Here is a 25276-nt window from a genome sequence, read left to right on the forward strand (position 1 = left end):
GTGGCAGAGTCACTTGGAGGTGTTCTGGAGCCCTGGAGATGTGGCACTGAGGGACGTGGGCAGTTGGCATGGGGGAATGGGCTGGGGTTGGGATTGGTAGTCTTAGTATGGTTGGAGAAGACCTCTGGTTCTATGAGTTTCTCCTACTGGCTTTTGTTTTCCTCCTTCAGGGGTCTTTATTTCTCGGCTCACAGCCAACGTTTTCAATGGGTTTTGACACTTACGTGCAGCATTGTTTTCAGTGTGAATAATGTAAGGGAGGTGGCCGGTTTTCTGATCTGTCTGGTGGGAATGCCAGCCACTTTCTGAAGAAGTGGAAATTAGTTTTGAGGCAAGGAGCCAGCCTGAAATTGTTCTCCCTGAAATTGTCCTGTAAGAGCCTATGGCATACCCTGGGCTTTCACACTCTCCTTGTCTTGTTTTGAATGCCACTGCAGGAATGGATGGAAACATTCACAGGTCACAACCAGTGCTTTCCCAGAGCTAATTTCCCAGTGAGAATACTGGTATCAAGATGGGCAGTAAAACCATGAAATAATTTGTCCTGGTCCCTGTCTGAAACAGGCTGAAATCAGCAAAGAATGAGGGCATAAATTTGGTCCTGCTGAATGGAGGTTGCTTCATGTCGTTGGGCTACTGGGAGAACAACAGATCCTTTGTCTTTCTCCTGACCTTACAGATAGGGTGAGCAGTTTGGGAAGGTCCCAGAGGGAACAGCAGTGGGAAAGAAGGATGTTCTGTGCTCCTGCTGCTATCCGGGGCAGTGCTGGCTATGGTGGGGATGGGGCCTGAGCCTGTCCCACCGTGACAGCAGAACAGGCTTCTGTCCCAGGTTTGCTGATATTCTTTGTTACAAACCCTGCAAAGCTTGTGGTTCCACCCATATAATTCCTCTGCGGAATCAGCTTTTGCAAACAAAGGCCCTGAGATGGGTTTGCCTGTGGCAGAGGGGCCTTGGAGGGCCGCCATGGGTGTTAGGATATCAGTAAGCTTGAGGTGCCCAGAGACATTTGTCTGCTGCAGGGCTGGGGCCAGCAGACAGCCAGGGACGTCCCGCTCTGCCAAGAAAAGCCAGCCCTCTCCAAATCGCAGGGTGTCCTATTTTTAGAGTTGAATGTAGTCATGCTGTGCTTTCTCACCAGCTTTGCTTATCTTTGCATTCCTCTGCTGAATGCGTTCAGCGTTCTCCCTGCAGGAGGAGCTGGGTGGAGGCAGGTGACTCCAACCTGAGGTTTGCTGATGCACCTGGTGGAGGGACCTGGGGCTCATCCTGGTCCGTACAGATCAGCTGAGCTTGAGAGCACATTGAACACTGTTCCATAATACTCTGTTTCACTCTCCTCCTGCTCCACCACACCTTCCTTCAGATGAACTCCAAAATGGTGTGCTGCGGTGGGACAGGGGACTGGGAGGCAATTTCTGCTGTTTTTTCTGTGATCTTCCTGAGGATGCTGAAGTTATGGTGGTGAATTCTGCTCAGGCTCCCCTGGAGGTTCTCTCTTGGTGACAGGGTAAAGCAAAACTGTTTTGTGTCTTTCCCCAGATGGAGTTCATTGGAGTCAGTCAGCTGTCGTTCATCCACGACCTGGGACCAAAGGGCATGTGAGTTGTGAGCTGTGTTTTTTTTTTTTTATAAGCTACGGTTCACCAAGAACATGGCTTTGTAGTGTTTGCACTCATTGTTTTCCTCCCTCACTTCTGACTGGGGAATGTTTTACCATATGGATATAAAAATGCATCAGTGTTCAGACAGAAGTGTACCACTTTGGGAAATAGCCTCAGTGTGGGCTGCCTTGCAAGACGTGGGCTGCAGCTCACCAGCTGGGTCGTGGGGTTGCTCTCCTCCCTTCCCCACAACCTGTCTGCCTGTGTTTGTGTGCCTGTGCTGTGAAACACACAGGGAAGTGGTGCAGGGACCATCCCTGGAGGTGTTCCAGAGCCGTGGAGATGTGGCACTGAGGGATGTGGGCAGTGGGGGACATGAGGGGGGATGGGTTGAGCTTGGGCTTGGTGGTCTTAGACATCTATTCCAACCTGAATGATCGTGATTGTATGAAATGGGGCCCTTTATTTCTTATATATGCATTGCTTCTTTTGAGGAGCTGTTTTTGCCCTTCTTCTGACCTTTGGGGTGGTGCTGCAGGGCTGCTTGGCCCTGGCTGGAGATGCCAGGAGCCATCCCTTGGGTGGGCTCTGAAGGGGCATAGTGGGCACCCAGGGTGAGCCCTGTCACCTGTCCTGACCACGTTTGTGTCCTTGCAGGGAAGGGCTGGTGATGAAGCGCTCCGGGGGCCACCGCATACCTGGCCTGAACTGCTGTGGCCAGGGCAGGATGTGCTACCGCTGGTCCAAGAGGTACTGTGGGCTGAGGTGGAGCTGCAAGCTCCTCTCCTGTGCTTTGCTGCTTCCCGTGCCTGCAGGTTTCCCCATGGGGCCCTGGGCAGCCTGATCTACTGCCTGATGTGGCAGTTGGCAACCCTGCCTGCGATGGGGGGCTGAGAGTTAGGTGGTCTTTGAGATCCCTTCCAACCCACGCCACTCTATGATTGTATCTTGAAAGTTGCTATGCTGTTGTGAAGAAGAGGTTTTATTCCTTTGTAGTCTTTCCAGTATCACTTCAAACAGTTTTACAGGAGTTATCCATAGCGATTTCACAAGGAGATGACCTCCAGGTCAATTTGTTAGGTGCAGTAATACTGCCAGGGAGGATCCTACAAATGATTGTAGGAAGAACTTAGGCTTATGCCTGGGTTCTGCAAATAATTCCACATATTTCTCAATTAGAGAATGCATTCTCAAATACTTCCTCTAGATCCTGTTGGATAAAAAGAGGAAAGTACTGAAATAGAGGAGAAATAAATTACAGGGCACACTGCCTGTCTTCTCACAGTAGCACGCAAGGGTAGTTTTGGCTGTTTTTTTCCCCTTTAAATGCTGGGATTGCAGCAGGCTCCAAGACTCAGCTTTGCAACCACTTTTCAAAACATACTGGAAGCACTGTAAAATCTAGCTGTGCCCATTGCTTACAGCTTTGCAAGTGTTTTGTCACCAGCCTGCACTGCACATCCTTGTCCCTCTCTCTTGCTAAATCTTTCTCTTTTGTCTCTTTGGGTCATAATCTGCTTTACAGCAGGTGTTGGATTTTCCATATCCCAAATTCATTTCCCCTTTTATATAGGTTGGGTATGTTATGGCCATGGGCTATGGAAAGGGATGTGGAGGAGGATGGCAGAGTGAAACTGTGAAGCTGCATAGGTCCTCAGGCATGGAGAGCTGTCTGAGGAAATCAGAAGTGCTAATACTGGGAACTGTAGCCAGCAGGGATGCTTGGCAGTGGGATTTGGGGCCTGTGGGGAAATGAAGGGAGGGTATTTTGGCACCAAATGAAGGGTGATGCTCAGACATCTTGGGGCCCTGAAGGGAAAGGAAAATAATGGCATTTGGAAGTAGCTGGGGAGCTGGGACTGTTAGTAGGGGTAGCAGAACTCTCGTGTTTTTGTGGTGCATTCTGTTGCTGTGTGTGTTCCTGCATGTGCATGAGCATTAGGCGGAGGTCTTGTGATGGAGACCTGTGTGGGACAGAGGGGGTTGGTTACCTCAGCTACGCGGCACGGGGAGAAAAATTAGAAATGCCATTCACAGCAAAAACATATTTTTCCCAGAGTTGCCTTCAGGCTGTGGTATTTATGTAAGACCTGCAGGTCATCTTTCAACACGTGTTTCTAGCAGAGTGCCTGTTGCTTGGCGATGAAAGCTGTCCAAAATGCCTTGTTCATACATTCTGATAGGAGCAAAAGTGATGCTAGCTTCATAAGCAAGGTGAGGCATAGGCACAGCTGCCCAGGGAGAGGTGTGGGCACTGTTCCTGGAGGTGTTCCAGAGCTGTGGGGATGTGGTACTGAGGGATGTGGGCATGGTGGGATGGGTAGGGTTTGGTCTTTGGGATCTTAGAGGTGTTTTCCAGCCTTAATGGTTCTCTGGTAATTCATACTGGAGATGTCAGGCAGTTCCAGTATTGCCTGTAGGTGGGGCATACAGCCTGAGTGGAGATTTGGGGTGAAAGGAATCCTCTCTTCACCTGGCTGGGATGTGTGTCTCATTTGTTTTGTTAAGTGAGATGCTGCCTTTCCAAAAACCTCTATGAAAAGTAGCATGCAAGTTGCTCTGGAAGTCTTTTATTGGATTCAGACATATGAGCTAAGTTCATAAAATGAGCGCTTGAGCTTTTCTGCTCCACTAATGACTACTTTTGATTAAATGCTTTCCTTCCCCTGGTGAGTGATGCACACTTGTTTGGAAAACCTTCTTGTGTTCCTGGGATTTTCTGGTAGTGTTTGAGGGATGTGATGCCAAGCTCCTGTGCCCCACAGGTGGCTGGTGGTGAAGGACTCCTTCCTGCTCTACATGAAGCCAGACTCAGGGGCCATTTCCTTCGTCCTGCTGGTGGATAAGGAATTCAGCATCAAGATAGGCCAGAAAGAAACAGAAACAAAGTACGGCTTGCAGATAGACAATCTCTCTAGGTAAGAAATCCGGGCTTAGCTAGATGCTTTTTTTTCTTTGCTTTCCTTATTTGTAAGGAGTCAGTGGCATCTCTTTTTTTTTTTATTATTATTGTCAGAGCAATGGTGATATACTCCTTTGCAAACAAAACAACAAAGCGAAGTCTCTTGCTTCTCCTTTCTTTTAGCATAAATAAAACATGACCGACAGAGGTGCATCCAGCACTGTGCACATGGGGAGAAGCAACCCAACGAGATTCGGTTTTCTCTTACATTTCTCTTACAGGTCACTGATATTGAAGTGCACCAGCTACAGGCACGCCCAGTGGTGGAGGCAGGGAATAGACGAGTTCATTCGGAAGCACGGCAAGGACTTCCTCACTGAGCACCGCTTTGGGTCGTACGCGGCCGTGCAGGAGAACACGCTGGCCAAGTGGTGAGCTGGGGGAGATGAGGGCTCTAGGTGTAAACCTGTGGTAGTGCAGGTGCTAATGAGAACTCCTTTCTATGGCTGTGTCCTCCTAGAGCAGCAGTGCTGCAGCCTGTCTTTCCTGTGCTCCTCTGCTTCCATCCATCAGGTCTGTCTCACAGCTACTGCTGCTCAAATGGTTTTCATAAACCCAAGCTAACACACTACACCATCCTTTCCTGAGAGCCAGAACAGCTCGCACGTCAAGTAAAGCCTGAGAATATGGTGTGTGGTTGGCAGAAGTACCGAGTGGCACTGAATAATCTCTTGTTATGCTGTTTCGTTAAGCTGTTAATAGCAGCATGAAATTCCTACTGCGTGCTGTTCTAATTCTTGAAATTGGGTTTTTGCTTGATTTGAGAAGAGAACATAGATAGCATTAGCACAGAACCTGTTGGTCTTCAGCTCTGAACTTCTTGTTTGATTAAAGGGGAGGAAAAATAAATCTACGTACTTTGTTTGGGTTTGCAGGTATGTAAACGCTAAGTGGTACTTTGAAGACGTTGCGAATGCCATGGAAGCTGCTAAAGAAGAAATTTTCATCACAGATTGGTGGTTTGTACTTGCATACTTGGGCTTTGACCAGCTGTCACCCTTGGGGCATTCCTGACAATGCCACAGTGTTCAGTGGCTGTACAGTATGGCAGCTCGCCGTGCCGCCAGATGGTTTGGCAGCACACCCAAACATCGTTGTGTTGGACTCAAAGGCCTTTTCATGAGGGTTGGCAGCAAAAGCACATGATTGAAATCAACTGCTCAGTTGTCTCCTTCCAAGGAAAGGCCTGAAACTGCATGAAGGCACCACCTGAATTGCAAGTGCTTGAGTCGCTTCGTTGGGAGCACAAAGTGCTGTGCAGCCAAGGGACGGGAGTGTTCTGTGGGGTGTAAGGGAATGTGGACACTCAGAATCTGCAGATTAGAGCTGTGCTCTTCCCATGTCCTCCTGCACGGGAGCTTGGGAAGAGGCAGTGGGGCAGGCACCTGAGCCACTGCTCAGACATCTCTGATGTTGTGCGCTTCACCATCTGTAGAAGGAACCTCTTCCTACTTACTGACTCCCAGTAAGAAGTGGAGGGTTTAATTCTGAGGTGGCACTTAGTATGAGAAAACTAAATATAAGATAGGCATTGATAAAGGCAAGCCTGCTTCTGGACATGGTCACGGGCAAACCTTGTTGCTCCATATGCAGTGCCAGGTAGCAGTGCAAGACTATTGTGTTTCAGACTCTTTGTCTCTCAACATTTTATTCAGCAACAGACAATTATTAACGTGCTGTGTAACTGTGAAACTGGAGTTTAAGATAAAAAATCTGTAGTCGGAAGCATGGTTTTAGGATGTAGCAAAATGCTTTAGTCAAGCACAAGTTCCTCTGTCCTGTACAAAAGGAAAGGACTGACGTTCTGTTGCCTCACTTTACAGGATTTAGATATGAATGCTTAACACTTCCTTGTGACCCTTTGAGCTATGAGTCACTAAAATGTCACATTGCAATCTCGTCTTGCTTTGTCTTAAGGCAGGAAGGAAAATTCAGCCCAAATCTGTGCTATTCAGGCTGCCCAAGCTTTGGGATTACTGAAATTGCACTTTTTTTTTTTTATATCCTCGCACTTCTTTCAATCCTCCCTTGGGATTTTCAGAGTGTAAGTTTCCCCATTTAGCCATCGCTGTCAAGTTTGGTCTCCTGGGGTTCTGAACGCTGAGGTGAATGTGCTGGACATGTCCCCTCTCCTCTGTGGTTCTCCATTACTAAAAAAGAAAAACACAAAACAAAGAGCATGACATTGGAGAACGCATCCCAATGGGGCATGAGCCTTTGCAGCCACTTGCACAAAATTTCTTTGCTCACCAAGCTGATCATGTAGACCAATGCTCTGTTTGCAGGCCACGCACACTGTGTTTCCACTCCTGTATTTCCTTAGGCTGAGCCCAGAAATCTTCATGAAGCGGCCTGTTGTTGAAGGGAATCGCTGGCGACTGGACTGCATTCTCAAACGGAAAGCTGTAAGTGAGCTCTGGCTTCTGCTGCTCTGCTCAGCAATCTGCTGGGTCATGCTGTGCCCACCTTGGCCCTTCCCATGTGGAGATTGTTGGCCACAACGGCCTTGGTGCGTTGCTGCAGAGAAGCGATATTGGGAACGGGCTTCAGCATAATGTGTGGCTCAGGATGAGTGGAGAAAGTGTGCCAACACCAATGGCATCCTGTTCCCTAGAGCTGGGCTGTGGTGTTGAGCTTCTGAAGGAGGAGGTGATAGATGTGACTCAGACACTCCTGTTTGCATTGACTTGTTATTCAAGCTAATAAATGCTTGTGTACAGTAAGCAAGTGGTTCTATAAGCTGGAGTTCTTGGTATGGCTTTCTTTTTTCCTTCTGCGTTTGTCTCTCCTGTTCTTCCTGGTGGAGCAGCTGAGACCTGCTGCTGACCTGAGCCTGTCCTGGCACTCCCTCTGAGGACTGCTGTGTGATACTCTGTGTGCTCATGCTCCTTTCTTTGTGCAGATATTGGCTGTGAGATATTGGCAGAAAAAAGGATCAGTGAGGGTTGTGTGAGCACAGGCTGCGTTCCCCTTGCCCACGATACCCGTGGCAATGGCTCTGCTGGAGCTGGCACTTTGCCCCATGTAAGCAGTGAGTCAGGACAGGAGGCACAGCCAGGGAAGTCCTGAGCATCACTGTGTAAAAGGGCAGGAATCCAGGTGGATGTACTCAGATATGCTTTGATTTCTTCCACTCCCAACCCACTCATCTCCACAGCCCTCAGCCACCCCACGTCCCTAGGACTGTGAGAGTTTTGTGCCCGACTTTGGTTGATTTAGAAGTTGACGTATCCTTTTGGCAAATGGAACGTGGCCACAGGGCATGCTTGCTGGGAGAATTTGGCTTTGTTTGCCATGACAGCATGGATTTTCCTCTGGCTATAAATACCTTGTAAAAGTGAGGAGATTTTCAAGGTCAGCTCCTGGAAATACTTACCTGCCCTCGCTTGAGGCATTCCTTGGCTTTGGCAGCTGGGGTCCGGCTGGGGGTAACACTGGCTGGGATACATCTGCCGTTCTCCCTTGGAGAGCAAAACATCATCTGTGATTTGGAGACTTCCTAAGTCTGCTCTCAGTAGCAGCATTGTGGAAACAGAAACTTAACAGGCCTTGGAAAGGTTAGATGCTTAGTTTAAGCTGTCAAACTCCAATGCAAGATGTGAGGCTGTGCAGATGGATGGCAGGTGATGTTGTTCCACTGTGATACTGCCATCCAGCAAAGTTTGGGAAGTACTTGGGAATTTTGCCTGTGCTTAATATAGCTGTGTCCTTAGAAACCATCATGCAGATATCATTATAGCCACCAAAAGTGCCATCCTTTGGGTTGTGCTCATTGTATTACGAGAGCTTGTCTAGCTCCACCAGCAGAAGCAGTTTGCTGGTGTTCACTCTGATGTTCACTGTGATGCATCTTCTTTGGGAGAGATATCTGTATGAACATACTGATACTGTTCTACACGTGCTGCTGACTGTAGGCAAAGCTCAGGGAGGTGTCCACTGAAATATGTGTGTTTCTTTCCGTTTCTGACAGCAACAAGGTGTGCGAATTTTTGTAATGCTGTACAAAGAGGTGGAGCTGGCCTTGGGGATCAACAGTGAATATAGCAAGAGGACACTCATGCGTCTCCATCCGAACATCAAGGTGATTGTGTCAGGCAGTCATGCGAAGGACATACTTTTTGTATGGTTGGTTTGCTGGTTTTGTATGTTTTGCTGGTTTTGACCCTCTGTGTTTTTGGGCGTGAAATGGGAGAGCAGTGGTTCTCACTGTTACAGTGGACATAGTATGTGAAGACATACCTGTACATTGGTTTCCACTTTTGAGCGTGGCAACTTCATTTCTTTAGGTTATAACTGAATATAAAATAACTTAGTTTAGAATTGTCAAAGCAGCTATTCATCTAATTCATGAAGAACTTATTTCAGGTGACAAGTTAATGGGGTTACATCAAATGGAAAATTACAGTTTGAGAATGTTGTCTCATCAGCGTTTCTGTTCATACATTGATGATGAGAGTCAACACTGGATGTTTATATTGCTGTCATAAATGAACATCATTGCGCTGATATGTGCTGTTATGCTGCTGCTCTGCCACGGAGCAGAAAATGGATCATGGATTGGGAACCAGTAGCTGAGGCAAGACTCAGTACCTTGAAATTAGAGAAATTTCTGTTTTAATTTGTGATGAACAAGTTATTAAAATGATAGATTTATGATCACTCCATCAGCCATAGTAATGAAGCATTCATTCTCCACCGCCTTCACAGAGAGAAGGGCTGGTGTCACTGGGAGGTAGGCACTGTCTGCCTACAGGCTCTGCAGGTGAAGCCACAGGAAGTCAGCCTTACAGTTCTCCTCTGACATTAAAGATAAAACTGTGTATGTTATGCTTAGATAGAGAAGTGACTTTGTCATAAACAAATGTCAAGTGAATGTCATAAACAAATGTCAGACAACTTGATGATTTTAAAAAAGCCAACAAAACAACTTCCCATTTCTCTCATGTAGTGACAACAACTGAAGAAGTGAGTCAGATCACCAATATGTTGTTTTCTTTTAGATCAGGTTCTTTAGATCCTTGTAGGCATGCAGCTATGCTGTTGAAACATGGCCTGTCCCAACAGCAGCAAGTCCCTTGCAGTAATCACAGCTCTGCATGGGGTTCTGTCCTCAGGTGATGAGACACCCCGACCACGTGTCCTCCTCTGTGTACCTGTGGGCCCACCACGAGAAGCTCGTCATTGTGGACCAGTCGGTGGCCTTTGTGGGTGGCATTGACTTGGCATACGGCAGGTGGGATGATGATGAGCATCGCCTGACCGACGTGGGCAGCGTGAAGCGAATGGGGGCCATCAAGTCAGTGTCATCGGCCAACCTGGCGGTACGTGGGCTCCATGTAGGGGTGAACAAGCTGAGTCCACTTGACAGCACAGGGCCAAGTTTAGAAGGCCAGAGGAGGATGTATAGAATCATTAAGGCTGGAGAAGACCACTGTTATCGTGAAGTCCAACTGTGAATAGTAATAGGAAGAAGGATCTGAGAATTAAATGACTCTTTAGGGCTACAAATGTACAGAAGGCATTTGGAGAGCACTTTGAACTTCAGGATGCTCGGGCCCTGAGCATATGTTAGCTGAGTTTCTCTGCTATCCTGGGTCAGCATGCAACCAGATATATCTTTACATTGATTTTAGAGCTATCAGTGTGTGAGAATTACATGGGGAATAGTAATCCAGAATAAATTGATGGGTAACTGGTTGAAGAACACGCTACTAGCTATCGTTAATGGGTTTTCCTGTAATTAAAGAGTGTGCTCATCACCAGCAGCCATGTCCTGTGTCTTTCCAGTCTGCAGCAGAGTCATCTGAACACATTGCCCTTCAGTCTCAAGCTTCGTCCCCAGAAAGCCATTTGTTCCAGAAGAATGCCGATGATGTCCCAGACATATCAAAAATGAAAGGGATAGGAAAATCCAGGAAGTTTTCAAGGTTCACTATTTACAAGCATCTCCATAGACACGGCATGCACCATGCTGACAGTGTCAGCAGCATAGACAGTGAATCAAGTAAGTGATGTGCTTCATCCCAGCTATACCCTAACGAAATATATAAAGCCTGTGTGGAGGTGGGTGGTGGGTGTGTGTGCAGCTTCACATAATTTCTGGGGTAATGTGCTCTTTGTAAAGAAGAGTTGATTAATTCCATAACTATCAGAATAATTATGTTTAGGCAATATATAAATCTGTGTTAGTGCGAAGTACATGAGAGCAGCTGTAAGTAGATTTGCATTTAGTTAATTAGCCATTGCCAGATGACGTGGTGCAGGGTATGTGGTGCCTAATGCCTGTCATGTGGGAAAACTTTCATTCCTGCATGGGAGAGCTGAGTCTTCTGTTTTTCAACTCGTATTTGTTACAACAGGTGAACTGATTTCTGAATATGACCATCCCCTCTCGCAAGCCTGTGTTACCCAGGTACAAACCAGTTCACTTAAATGGATCTATTCCTGCTTGCTAGAGAGGCTGTTTGACAGCTGGATATTTGAATGCAGCATTTATTTCCCCTCTTAGCAAGTGTGACTTCCAAGCTGAAGTTACATGGGTCAGTGTGATGAAGTCTGGCATGAAGTTCTTCCTCCCAGCAGTTTTCTCCTTCCCCTGGCTGGAGCGTAGCTGGGCTGGTCTCATTCAGCTCAGGGTGCTTAGAGGCAGCAAAGTCATCACAGTCTGTTCAGTTTAAAGCCAGCTGGGTCTGGAATTCGATGCTTTACATACTGTCACTTGTAGTCTCAGCAGACTGATGTTTCATTTGAGCTCCTGTCACGTAAGGTGTCAGCAGACTGGAGCAGGGAGCAGTGCAGCAGTAGACAGGCATTTTTGTCATAAATAGAGCATCTTGACTTTCTGCAGGTCTCTGTAACCCCTGTAGGAGTCAACCAAATTTAATCAAGAGTTTAAAGCCCTATCTGAGAATGTTCTGTCACCTCCACAGTGAATCCAAAAGGAGTTGGGAGCACTGAGCTGTTCTCATCTCTGACTGATGTCAAAAAGAGCTGTTGAAGGGGCTGGGTCATCCATCTCATCTGGATGATGCTGAGTTTTGGTACCGAGTGAGGAGCAGTTCTTCAACATCTTCCTCTAAATGTCTTCCTCTGATGCATTTAAGTGATCATTAGGAAATATTTATTACAAAGTAGTGGCATGTAACAAGGTTCAGATGAGTTTGCTTCACAGGGAGTCTTCACTGTGGTCGCCCCACACTCATTTGCGAGTCAGGGTGCAGTCATCCAACCTCAGGACAAGATGTGCATTTTGACCTGTCAGTGTGTCCCATCCCTTCCCCCTGGAAAACACAACAGGAACCAGTTGTGTTGTTGACTATTGAAAGGTTTTTCTGCTAAGAGGCTTTTGTGGTGATGTGGTTGGAGAAGGAGAACTGTGCTTTTGACATCTTACTGTGTGATCTTCACAGTGGTTGATAGATCAGATGAAGGTTGCTCTCAGGGTCAGGAGGCAATGCTAGTTAAATGTCTGTTGTGGTATAGGCCAGCATTGCTCCTCTTCTTAGGAGGAGGGGAAAGTTCACCGGCTTTCAACATGTGGGCTAGAAAGGAGATTCTGTTAGGCAGGAGGCAAATATTCCTCTCCTATGGCATTGTAGATCATTTTAAGTCACTGTCAATTTGAAATTCTGGATCCATTCACTCAGTGTGTAAAACTGTATCAAAAGATGACAGTGTTATTTGAAAAACAGAACAAAAACAAACAACAAGTAAAGCAAACCTCAATATTTAAAGTGGAAACATAACCTTTCAAATATTTCATTTTAGTTAATGAATACTAGTTTATATTACTGAAGATACACAGTGCTGTAGAGTCAAAATCATAACCCATCTAGCATAGAAGTTGGAGATGGTACTGTAAAACACATTATGTGGATGATATAATTGATATTCTTGTACACATAGCCACTGAAGTCCGAGGGCTCCCACAGGGTAACATTATATTTTAGTCCAGTGTAAGCAAGAATTCAGGATTTTATTTCCATAACAAACTAAGGTATACATGAAACCTGTCCTAACTGTATAACATTTAGATAGGGGAGAAGGAACGCTAACAGAAAGATTAGGGAGAAAACAGCTTCATCTGAGCAAGACTGGCAAGTCCCACCAACGCTGCTGCATGGCAGTGAGCCTCTCACCAACACCATGCAATGGGCAGTGCTGACTTTGGACCATGTATTTTCTTTGCCTGTGACAGATAAAGGATCCATCCGCAGCTTGAAGACTGGTGTGGGTGAGCTGCTTGGGGAGACCAGGTTCTGGCATGGGAAAGACTATTGCAACTTTGTCTTTAAAGACTGGGTTCAGCTTGACAAACCTTTTGCTGGTAAGTGCCTTTGCTTGCTGGAAGCTGTGAAACTGCTTTTGTTTGGCCGTTAGGAAGGAGCAGCAAAATGCCCTCTGAAAAGACTTGGCCCAGCTCTCCTGTCATGGTCCGTGGACTTGGACTGTGGGGGCAGCCAGCCTGCATCGCCCTTGGTGCTGTGTCACAGAAGGCTTAGTGTGAGGATGGGGATGCTGCAATTTTCCCCGATTGCCTTCTCAGTCTTGAAGAGGTCCAAATGTGCTTTCCTGTCCCACAGACTTCATTGACAGATACACCACCCCTAGGATGCCCTGGCATGACATCTCCTCTGTGGTGCATGGCAAAGCGGCACGCGATGTGGCCCGGCACTTCATCCAGCGCTGGAACTTCACCAAGGTGGGTGGGGGCACTAAGTCTGGAGGTGCATGTGTGCCTTATCTGTGTGCCCTCTTTTTTTTTTTTTGTCTTATATTGCTGTGTTTCAGTCTCCTCAACGGCTTTTTTTTCTTTATTTCCCTGGGGCAGATCATGAAGCCCAAATACCGATCCTTGTCCTACCCATTCCTGTTGCCAAAGTCTCAGCAAACTGCTAACGAGTTGAAGTATCAGGTGCCCGATGCTGTTCATGCCACAGTCCAGGTGAGTGCTGATGGTCTCCTGATTGAGTTCCCCTAAGAGCTTTTTTTTTTGCCTTTCTGGAAGGAAATGTCACTACAAACTCTCTGTATAACATAAATGAAGTAGGAATTTTCCATTTTGTATTTATGATTTGTAGCACAGGTGATGAACTTCTCAATGTCAATAAAATAATGCAGCTCTTTCAATGTATGTTTTAATTTATACCTCCAGCTCTGGAGATAAGTGGACTGAGCAGTGTGTGATGCTCAAGTTATGGGAGCACCACAGCTCTGCATAGCGTGCTGTTTTCTTTTTTTAATGCTGCTCTTTCTCTAATGTCCATCCTTTGGGTTTGTGCTCTGGGCAGGTTGGTGTTGGGAACAGAGTGTCTGCCAACAGTGTTCTCAGTGCTACCTCCCAGACCTGGAAGTCCTGTTCAGATGGGCAGTGGCCATTTGAAGCCCCGTGTTAAGAGCAGGCTCGTGACTGTTACTTTCTGTGTTAAATTTCATTTTTGGGTCTTCAGCTTCAGACCTGTGGGTCCTCTGCCCTGGTGCGTACTCTGCCCACAGTCTTGTTTCTGACCATCATCCTCACAATTGCAAAAGAAATATTTATTTAAAACACTGTTAGCCATATTTAGTGCATATATTGAATGCAAGTGTTAACCAGCAGAAGCATGGGCTTGTTAAAGAACACAAAGTCAAACAAGTTATGCTGAAGCAGCAAGTCAACAGGGTGTCTGTCTCTGTGAACAAGAGATGTGTGAAATAAGAGGGATTAGACCCAAACCAGGAAACATCCATGAACTCACTGTTCAAAAGGAGCAGTCCACCCTGATGACAGCAGCGCCTGGGGATGCTTTGTGGAGCAAGAAGCATTTGTCTGGGTTTGTGGGCTGCCGGGCATTGTCTGTGCCTGGCCTTGTGCTGAGGAGTAGGCAGCATGGGGCTGAGACAACCCTGTGTCACGTAGATGGGTTTGGGCATTTTACACAGAGCACCAGAACACTGCTGGCGGCTTGTGGAGAAATGGTCTCGCTCCAGGCACCGCTGTGCTTCGGTGTGGCTGCAGATACCTCCCCGGCTGTGTCCATGACACCAGCTGGTTTGGAAGCTCTGCTGTCATGGAGGGGAGGGGGCTTGCTTCCGCAGAGCACGCTGACCATGAGAAAAGGCTCAACTTTAAAGGATGGTAGTAGAGAAAAGGTTAAGCTCCAGTGATTACCAAGCTGGAAGCTGGGCTTGTCTTGTGAATTATTCATCTGAAATACCTCTCTCATTTCTAATTGATGCTCTGTTGCAGCTTGTAAAGCCCTGTCAGGGTCCTGATACCGAATCCTTTGCTGGGACACCAGCCAAGCCTGTGTGATCCCCCCCTTGGTGCTGCATAGGGACTGTGTGAGCAATGTCAGAGCAGGAGTCACTGTCTGGGTGTCCCTGGGCGTGGGGCGATTAAATCCGGCTGATGCTTTTCTTGTTTCTGAGCTCATTTGCCAATCTGTCTTCAATTGTGGGCAGATCAGAGGCAGAGACAGCACAAAGGGTCTGTGGGATTGCAGTGTTACTGCTGGTCTGAGCCACTGACCTGTCATCAACACATTCTGACCTCGGTGTACGGTCTGGCTTTGCTCTGCTTAGTCAGAGGGGAGCAGAAAAGCGCATTTTAGGGAGGGTTTGGGTGAAGGTGGGGTGAGCAAGGAGTGAGCACCGTGTGCATGGGAAGCATTGTAGAGGTGTGGGCTGGGAGGGAGGAACCCTTGGATCAGCTGTAGGGGTGGTCAGGCACAGTGCATCATTCATCTGCTCTCATTTTAACTTCTGGCCTTTGCTCTTTATGGCAGTGCAGTTGCACATGGATTTTGCAAGACTCAGAAAGCCAAAGGCAGTGTGGGTTTGTTTCCATCTCTGTTTCCATTCCAGAGTTGGCGATTATCAGCCAGAGGCAGCACTGCTGAAGATGTGTGGTGAGGCAATATCTGGTCCATGATATAAATGCAATGAAGATTTAGTGCACTGTCAATGAAAAAAGCCCTTTGAAGTCTGCAGGAGGGCCTGCATTGCTCAGGATTTATGCATTAGCTCTTAGCGAGCATAAAATTTATGACTCTTTTGTTGGTGAAAGATGTCAAAGATGTTGAGCCCAAGCATTTCACACTGCTGCTGTCTGTGGGACTTGTGAGAGGAGAGAAAAGGGATGGAGATGCCAACTTTTGGTGGTGGCAATGTGGCCTTTTCTCCATAGCAAAAGAGTTTGGGTTTAAAGAGGGACAGATTCCCCATGGTGAGAAGTGGCTGCATGATGCTGCCCTTGGTGGATGCAGAGGTCTCCTCCTGCCCATCTCCACGGCCATGGAGCCATGCAGTGACTGGTGCTGGCCTGTGAATTGATCCAGGTTGAAAATGACCTGCCTTTAGTTAGAGGGCCAAGCTGCAGTGTCTTTCATCCAAGCCAGTATCTTCCAGTGCTGCTTATTCCCTCGCCACGTGCAACCAGTACATGAGGCTGATGCAAAAGGGGATTTCCTTGTAGCTCTCTGTCAACAGAGACACTGCTGGGGGCTGTGGTTACATCCCAGTGTGGCCTTAAGGACTAGGATGTGGAGGAGCTGGATTCAAGATTGTACCCAACATCAGCTTTTTGAGAGATGCTGACCGTGATGCCGCTCTGAGACACAGTGATAATCCTTCAGCAGTGGACAGCTTCATGTGCTGTTTGGAGAGTGCAGAGAGGAGGGGATGGCAGGGAAGGGCAGCTGGGCTGTGCCCTGGAATCTGTGGGCCTGAAGGGGATTGTTGGGTGGTGATGATCATCATTAGCTGGGCGGAAAAAGAAATAAACTGGAGGGATTCCCAGGAGAAACGAGGTTGAGCCCTGGAAGAGGACAGGTTTGTGCACTTACTGACACGTGTTTCACAGATGTGTCACATTTTCCTCTTGTCCTCTGTGTCAGTGTACTATGATGGCTCTTTTGTGATGCTTACAGCTATTGTTCCACTGCTTTTGTCTCGGCAATGTTTAAAGACAGGCTAACCAAGAGTAATTATTTTCCCTAGCAAGTACCAACGTGTGATTAAAAACCACATTTCCAGCCAGGAGAACACTGCTCAGGGCATGCCCTGACTGCTGCTGTGCAGGTGGTTCTCATGTGGGTCTGGCTCTTTTGCAGGGAGAGAATGTGCCCTGGGGATCTTGAAGTAACTGCTTTAAAAGTGGATTTCCAGGGGAAAAAAAATAGAGAAGTTTGGGCAGTTGAACTGCTATGAATTTTAAAAGTCATCTCATGACTTTTAACATTTCTCATGAAGAAATAAATGACCTCAGGTGCACATGACAAGGCTGGCTGTGTGATTACATACTGCTCAGCTGTGGGGAAAAATGCACTGACCCAACTGGAGACCTCAGCTTTATCAGAGAGATCACTGATTGGGTGTGTGCCCCTAAAGCTTGGAATTTCAGGTTGTTTTAAAGACAGTTTCTTGTGAGACCTTGAGCAAGAATGGGGCTTCTGTGCTCCCAGGAATTGATGTAGAGCTACTCAGCTGGGAGAGTAACAGCAATGGGATAGGCAGTTTTCATCAAAACATGATTGAGCATTAACACTATTTCTGAGCCTCCTTTTCACTTCTTACTAATGCAGTATGAATGGGGAGTGTCGCACTTAGTGCCTTACCTAGTCAAATCCTGAAGGGCAGCAGTGCCTCTGGGACAATGCAGTGCTGTGCCATGCTGCTGGGTGGAGGTGGAGTGTTGGTCTGTGCTTCCAGGTGATCCGATCTGCTGCAGATTGGTCGGCTGGCATCAAGTACCACGAGGAGTCCATCCACACTGCCTACGTCAACGTGATAGAGAACAGCAAGCACTACATCTACATCGAGGTGAGCAGGAGGAGGGCAGGCAGCGGGGTCGTGGTGCTCCGGATATGGCTGGGTGCTGTCAGGAGGGCAGCTCTTCTTCAGAGCTGGTCTTTTAGGAATGTTGAGACCTGGGGATAGTACCACAGAATCTGCTCTGAACTTTTGAGGTTGTTTCCTCTGACAGCAGATCAAAGCCCTTGATTTGAAGGAAAGCATTTTTATGGTGGTTTTATGCACATCTCTGGCAGTGTGTGATAGTAGTTGTGCTTGCTCTTCCTGCAGAACCAGTTCTTTATTAGCTGTGCTGATGACAAAGTTGTCTGGAACAAGATTGGCGATGCGATTGCTCAGAGGATTCTTAGAGCTCACAGGTAACCTCTTCTTAACAAGGCAGTCGAAGTCTGCCAGCTGCATTTATGCAGCGTGGTTCAAAATAATATTGTAATGGACACGACTCTACAATAGCTCTTCTAACACAACGCCTGTGTGGTCAAATATCAGCGTGCTTTTATAGCAGTGAGATCCTTCAGTGGTTTCTGTGCTAACAGGAAATGGTTTTTTGGACTTACCCCAATGTGTATGTATATTTAATGATGTAAATTGTTTGGAAAGCTGTGCTTCTCGGAGGTCCCACCTTTGTGTATAGGCAGCCAGCCCTGGTCTGCAGGACAAGCTGCTGGATGAGAAGGTTAAACTGGGATGTGTGACTCATTTAAAATATCTGTAGAGAAGATTGCTTTTAAATTGGAGATGCGAACACATTCTGAGAATTTGACTGCAGGGTTCAGCTATCGATGGAGGCTCACTTGCCATTAAATGCTGGAGAATACTTAGGACCTCCCCCCATTGCAAGAGGCTGCAGTTTGTGCCGAGATGAGCACAATCCAGCTGCATGCAAGATACTTCTGTTACATGAGATGCCTGACCCCATGCTAACCTGAGTTCCACAGGTAGAGGCTTGCCTTCACCCTAATCCTGGCCATCCTTGCTTAAGGTTGCTCTTTCATAACTTATCTTGAAGATCTATGTATGTCATAATATGAAACAGCATCCCGGTGTTGCTGGGCCAGAAAGCTTCCTGCACTTTCTTTCATGTGCTGTTTTTCCATGTACAGCTATAGGGAAGCAGTGACAGAAATTAAATAAACTCAGATCCTCCTACCTTCCTGAATGTCAGTGTTCTGCTTGTGCACTGAGCTTTCACCACCTTTTCTGGCATTTCTGACTTCTTCAGGCCAGACTAGAGCAGGCACTCCTTGTCAGATGTTGGGTTTCTGCCTGTCATAGTACCCAACAGCGGAGATGACAGCTGCTTTGTACCAGTAGCAGGGAGGCTTTGGGTTGTTCAAAAAGACCTGAACCTGCAAATATTTTTCACGCTTTGCTCCCTTCAAATCTTTGTAGTGGCCTCATGAGCAGAAACCAAACTAGTCAACACAGAAAAGGTGAGACCAAGCAGGAAGGCTTGCAGGCTGATACTTTCCCCAAATGTGTCGTTGTAGGGAAAACAAGCGTTACCGAGTGTACGTGGTGATCCCACTGCTGCCTGGCTTCGAGGGCGACATCTCGACGGGTGGGGGCAATGCGCTGCAGGCCATCATGCACTTCAACTACAGGTGCTGTGTGCTGGGAGACCACCCAAAACTGCACCATGACAGGGCCGCATGGCTTCAGGTGCTGTGCCGTGAGCAGGGCACACACCACAGGGGGAGGTCACAGCGTCAAAGTGAGTTGGGTTGGGAGGGACCTTACAACCCACTCAGCCGCTGCCATGGGACTGGTATAGGCTGGTGATACCTCTCACGAGCTCAGGCTGCCCAGGGCCCATCCATGACCTTGAGTACCCCCAGGGGTGGGGTACCCACAGCTCTCTGGCAGCAGAGTAACTGCCCTCTGAGTATAGAATTTCTTCCTAAACACAGACTGGCACAAATGTTTTAGGAAATGAGCAGCTCTTGATAGTTCTTCATTTGTATGGGAAAAACATGCATAGTTTCTTCTGGCTACATGGGGTACTTAAAAGGCGTCTGTGCTTGCAGTTTACCTTGCTTCAGTATATGCTATTGCCTCAAGCTGCAGTGGCACTCAGATCTACTTAACTCCTTTCCAGGACCATGTGTCGAGGAGAAAATTCAATCCTGGGCCAGCTGAAGTCAGAAGGTAAAAGCTGTATTCCTTCCCTATGTGGCCATGGGGTGCTGCTGTTGGCAACCTGCAGCTCATGTTTTCCAGTTGCAGTATTATGCTGCAGCCATGCCAACCCCAGGCTGCGGGGTCAGGCACACTGAAAGCCTTGCTGCAAAACACCAGGCAGCAGGGCTCTAACTGCAGCTCCTGGCTGCACACAGCTCACTCTTCTTGCTGGTGTGTGCTGGTGTAGCTGAGGGATTGGGTTTGGGCATCATGAGCAACCCCAGGCTCTGCAGCATCCCAGCAACCCAGAGCTTGTGTGAGCCTTGGCTGCCCTCAGCCCTTGCATCTGGAGGCAGCCCCCCCCCCATCCGGCCCCTGGCTCTGTGGAGGAGGGAAGGACCCCAGGGAGGAGCACAGCACAGTTCCAGCTGCTTATGTGTGTTGTAATCACGAGAGGCATCCCAAACACTTGTTAGTTCTGGTGCTCTATACAAATCCACATTGAAGGCAATGACACTGGAACATGTTTTCAGTACTGTGCTTTTCTGCAGAAAAGCAGGCGTGGGGTTATTTTAAGATCCCATATCAGCTGGGAGTACTTGCATGCTGTGCAAGGGGGATTTGGGTCACCTTTCACCAAAGTGGAGCATCTGAGCAGGCAGCAGAGCAGAGAGCCCACAGGTGGTTTTCAAGTCCATTTTTAAATAAACATATTTCCAATCCCTGCTTGTGGGCTTTTGTAGCACAAGATGTTAAGAGTAAGCTGTGCCATTCATATGGGGCTTTACATAAAGAGGATTTTTTTCTTGTCTTTCTCAGCCCATTGGTTTTGTTCTCTCTTCATTCTCAGTTGGAGATAAGTGGATCAACTACATTTCCTTCTGTGGGCTCCGAACGTATGCAGAGTTGGAAGGAAAACTGGTCACCGAGCTCATCTATGTCCACAGCAAGCTGCTGATTGCTGATGACAACACGGTCATAATTGGTGAGCAGGGATTCTGCCCTTAGCTTCTTCCCCGTGCTGGTGCAGGCTGCAGTGCTGCACGCTTCCCTGTGTTGGGAGTTCTTCCTTATGAAATACTTTGCTGTTAAGATACAAGCACATAAATTCATCAGGACGGTAGGTAGGAGGGGAAAAAAAGGATTTGGAAAGCTGTCATTTAATTTGTTTTTCTAGAACGGCTTTAAATCCCCATGTAGCAGTTATGAAAATCCCAGTGCAGGGAATGTTGTCCATCTGTCTTGTATTGGGCTCGGCTCTAGCAGGAGGACTTGTGAGACTTGTCATCTGTTCCTTACAGAACAGAATGTGCCGTGAAATTTGGATGGTTTGGACAACATGTGTCATTTATCAGCTCTGTTTCCTAGGAGGGGGGAAATAGGTTGTAACAAGTAAGAGAGAGCATTTCGTCTGTCTCTGTTACCATATTTATTATGAGACTGTGAAGCAAAGACAAGAGACCTCAGGCCCTGAATTGCACATTGCAACAGAAAAGCAGAATTTGAGCCTGTTTCTTTAACAGAACCCTTTCTGATCTGTTGTATCAGCAAGGAGAACTCTGCCAGAGAACAGTTTCATAGCAGATTTTGCAAGAGTAGGAATGCTCCCTGCCCTCAGAGCAGCAGCTCAGCCCTTGCCTCGGATGGCTCCTGGTTTGCTTTCCACGCCCTCCCATGCTTGTGAAGTAGCACTGACCTTTCTCCCCTTTCAAAAACAAGCAGGATTAACCAAGTCCAGCCCTCCACATTCCCAGGAGGGACCGTTGCCTTGGTGCTGTCTTTGTGCTTTATCGCTTCCATCACTGCTACCTGTTCCCTCCCAGGCTCTGCCAACATCAACGACCGCAGCATGCTGGGCAAGCGGGACAGCGAAATAGCCATCATAGTGCAGGACACTGAGACCGTGCCCTCGGTGATGGATGGGGAGGAGTACAGTGCTGGGCGATTTGCCCAGTCCCTCCGGCTGCGCTGCTTCAGGTGGGACATGGGGACCCGGCCAGGCTCAGGCTCAAAAGCTGAGAAGTGCAACAAGCTGCTGCTGCTGTGTCAGTTTGAGTGCTCCTGGGCCTGGATCTAGCCCAGAGTTTGGCTGCTGCATACCAGAGTTAGTTTCTCTCCTGCTGTCCCTGCCCTCAGCTGGCAGCTTGTCTTACAGAGCATTTTGCTCAGGGTAAGTTTGTAACTGAGACAGTGATGTTTTCCTCCGGATGCTGTTTTCATGCTGTCTCAATTTTGGGTGGTGGTGTCTCTTTCTGATGGAAGTTTGTTCACTTGGAGCAACCATTTGGCTGACAACACAGTTGGTTTTTCTTTAAGACCTCTTTCCTTTCCCTTTCTTCCTCTCCGTATTTCCCATCTGGACAGTTACTGCACATAAGGAAGGGAGAAAATCAGGCAGCAATAAGGCTGAGGGACTGTGGCAGCAGGAAGGCACGCTGCCTTCTGGCAAGTCCTGGGAACACTTGGGGACTTATGCATTTGGGACAGATACCTTCCCTGATGTTCCCAGGAAGGGGAGCACCAAGACATGGCTTGAGCAGGCACTGATCCCTTCCCCTTCTCATCTCAGGGTTGTCCTTGGCGGTTCTGATCTCAATCCAGACCACCAGGATCCCGTCTGCGAACGGTTCTTCAAGGAGGTGTGGATCTCCACAGCAGCTCGCAATGCCACCATCTTTGATAAGGTGATGCTTTTGTCACACTGCAGGTGGGAGGGCCGGGGCAGCAGGGCCAGCTCCTGGAGTCAGATGTTCTGAATGAATGAACAGCATCATTAAAATGCAATAGCTGGGAACAAGAAATTGGAGCATCCTCACATCACACCAGCATGCTTACTTCTAGTTGGCCATCTCAAAGATGTTTTTTTAAACCACTGCCATCCAGAGGAATGTGTTTAGTACTTTTATCTTTCTCAGGAAGCCCACATCGCTGTATTTACCCACACTGACCTGCCACTTCTCTCTATTCCTCTCAGGTGTTTCGATGCCTTCCCAGTGACCAGGTGAATAATTTGGCCCAGCTGCGTGACTTCATTAACAAACCAATATTAGCAAATGATGATCCTGTGAAAGCAGCTGAAGAATTAAAAAAGATCCGTGGGTTTCTGGTACAATTCCCCTTCCGTTTCCTGGAGGAAGAGTACTTGCTTCCCTCTGTTGGAACAAAGGAGTCCATGGTACCCATGGAGGTTTGGACTTAAGGAGACACAGACTGCTTTACATTTTAAAGTTCGGTTCTCTAGAGGCAAGCTGACAAACAATTTGTGATTTCTGAAAGCTGTTCATTGCTAAGGGAAGCAAAAAAGAGCTCCACCAAGCTAATGTGCCTTTCTCAAGGATCTTGGTAGGGGAACTTCAAGCAAATTAACACTAGAAAGGAGAGGAGCAGAAAGACTTGGAATTTATGACAAATAAGAAGCTTTGACTCTGAAGGAGATACTTCTTAAGACACGTTCTGAGCACCTAAAGGATGCATGCCACTTCCTAGGACAGGGAACAAATCCTAACTGCTGTTGTTACTGCTGCCAGCTGTGTGCTGTGGTTGCACATGTGGTGTGGTTGTGCTGTGGGAGCCTCCTCAGGCTCTGGGGCACTGCATGGCTGCTCAGCAGAGACCATCACCTCACCTTGGGCACCATCAGAGCCCTTTGAGCAGCTCTGTCACCGCAGGAGGTGCTGCCCAACCATCACTGCTTGCCAAATGTGGATGTTGCATCTCTCAGTTGGAAGCATACAAACAATCTGTTGTCAGAATCAGTATTTTGGTCTCTTCTCCCCTCTAGGGGAGGAAAAATACTGTTTTTCCTGTGGCTAGAGCAATCAGCATTCCTATGTGCAACATGGTGCTGTGTGAGTGCTGGCAAAGGGCAGCCTCCATGGAGCTGAAGGTGCTGGCAATCGGCAGCTCTCTGGTCTTTAGAGAAAATACAGCTCATCGCTTTGTTTAGAAGGCACATGAGGGCTTTTTCCAAGTTTTAATCTAAAGCCTTATGTCTCTGGAGCTGAAGGCAGATGAGACACTGAGTGTGACAGGGAACAGTTACTTCTAAGCTAGCACGAGCCAAGCTGAACACTATGCTCTGCATACTTTACTCATGCAATTGTATCCCATTCTGTAGGCAGACCTTTCCATTCCCTTTCTGCTCCCTGTTTAAAAGAAGGGAGAGGCCATGATGCCAGAGGTGAAGTGTCAGTGAGCTGTGCTCAGACTGAGCAGACACATCACTCTGTAGATCAGGTAAATGCAAGGGAAGGGGAGAATACAGCAAAACCCATTCTCTGATCTTCATTATTAGTCCAGTTGCGATCCTGAGCCCAATTGTTCAGGAAATGTCCTCCCAGGTAAAACTCTGTTCCCAAGCTATTTTGCATCTCACAGTGCACTGAAGCAGCAGTTTGATCCTATGTCCCTGAGCAAAGCACTGCAGTTCCTGGCCTAGTACATGGCTTGGTAGGTGCCAGCCCAGTCTCTGTGCCATCCTAATTTCATGCCCAGCCCCAGATGCAGGCTTGGGAGAGAAGCTTCCTGTGCCAAACACTTAACAAGAGCTGCAGAGATGGGAGGCTGAGCTCCTCTGCTGCACGAGGGCCGGGACTCAGTGAGGTGTGACCCACGTTGCTCCACATGTCCAGAGCTCCTCAGTCAAAAGCCCAGGTGAAATGTTTTTTATTTAGTTCATTAGCAAACTTCTTTTTACCTTTCTTAGCTCTTCCAACAATCTCACCTGTTTTTAACTGGAAAAGAATTGCAGTGAAAGGAATTCCAGCTATTCCCAGCCACGTGGCTGGCATCACTTTCTAGCTGATTGTCTTCTCTGACTTCAGAACTGTAAATAGGCACCAGGTTGCTCTGCACGGCGTTGCTCGCGCAAGGAGTGGACACCAACATTCCCTGCACAAGTCGCATTTCCAGCACGTGCTGCAGTTCCCTCTGGTTTACTGTCATGTTTTGTCGATGGAATTGCAAATTTCTCCTTTCTGTTGGGTGAACCTGTGGTCTGCTCAGCCAGGTGGAAGGTAGTTTCATGGTAATCTTTGGTCCAAGGGGTTGATGCTTCTGTCCGGCATGCTGCTAGCAGATAACTCTGTTCTCTTGTTTTTTAACCTTAAAAGAATCGACCTGGCATCTCTCCCCTACAGAGCCAGAGCAAGGTGCTGTGCATCAACTGTTGGCAATCAGAAGAGATCAAGAGTGTCTTGTTATCCCATGTCAGTGCTGGTTCAGGGCTTTTTATCTCTTGAGATGTTTTTAGCTGATTTAGTTGGAACAAAGCTGCTAACTTCAAACAATGACAGCCTGTCAGAGCCATTGCAAGTCACAGAGATCAGCAGTCATAGTTGAAAAGGTTCAACCCCCACCGCCCATACACATGAACCTTGAAGAAAAGTAAGACTGTCGTCTTCCAAGTGCTCTTATTGTCCCTATCCTCTTATTAGCAAAGATGGTTATAATCATTAAATGATATTGTCTTAAAGGTGGAAGCAAACTACTGGGGCTTCATAGCTGCAGGTGTTAGTGGAGAACAGCTCTGCACACCCAAGCAGCAATGTACACTCCACTTGTCTGTACCCTGGGGCCATTGCTGGCCATACCTGGGCTCTGCGGCTCTGCTCAGAGACAGCTGGAGCTTTATTTCTTATATTAAGAACCCCATGATGCTGAAGACCTTGAGAGAGTCTATTCAACTGAACAATCACTACTTCTTAGGCCTTAGTGCCAGAGCAGTTTGGCTTTTCAGACCTTCCAGCTGCAAAGGATTGCTCGCAGATGTACGATACTGTAACATAGGATGTGGGT

General features: G+C 47.6%; 1 protein-coding gene across 2 annotated transcripts in view; it reads left to right on the plus strand.

Annotated features, from left to right (window-relative positions):
- Positions 1-22876, plus strand: part of PLD1 (phospholipase D1) — a 35177-nt gene extending 12301 nt beyond the window's left edge. For both annotated transcript variants that reach the window (XM_065748465.1, XM_065748464.1), the window contains exons 7-26: positions 1544-1602; positions 2263-2355; positions 4371-4523; positions 4789-4938; positions 5443-5526; positions 6891-6972; positions 8538-8648; positions 9682-9888; positions 10355-10571; positions 12765-12893; positions 13150-13268; positions 13398-13511; positions 17258-17368; positions 17630-17718; positions 18850-18963; positions 19458-19507; positions 20331-20465; positions 21304-21457; positions 22050-22164; positions 22455-22876. In XM_065748465.1, the coding sequence (XP_065604537.1) occupies positions 1544-1602; positions 2263-2355; positions 4371-4523; positions 4789-4938; positions 5443-5526; positions 6891-6972; positions 8538-8648; positions 9682-9888; positions 10355-10571; positions 12765-12893; positions 13150-13268; positions 13398-13511; positions 17258-17368; positions 17630-17718; positions 18850-18963; positions 19458-19507; positions 20331-20465; positions 21304-21457; positions 22050-22164; positions 22455-22679 (2511 nt within the window). In that variant the 3' untranslated portion in view covers positions 22680-22876. The remainder of the gene's footprint in view (positions 1-1543; positions 1603-2262; positions 2356-4370; positions 4524-4788; positions 4939-5442; positions 5527-6890; positions 6973-8537; positions 8649-9681; positions 9889-10354; positions 10572-12764; positions 12894-13149; positions 13269-13397; positions 13512-17257; positions 17369-17629; positions 17719-18849; positions 18964-19457; positions 19508-20330; positions 20466-21303; positions 21458-22049; positions 22165-22454) is intronic.
- Positions 22877-25276: the final 2400 nt, after the last annotated feature.

Source organism: Cyrtonyx montezumae, unplaced genomic scaffold (genome assembly GCF_038088225.1).
Source record: "Cyrtonyx montezumae isolate F1298 unplaced genomic scaffold, pur_monq_1.0 scaffold_5, whole genome shotgun sequence".
Lineage (NCBI taxonomy): Eukaryota > Metazoa > Chordata > Aves > Galliformes > Odontophoridae > Cyrtonyx > Cyrtonyx montezumae.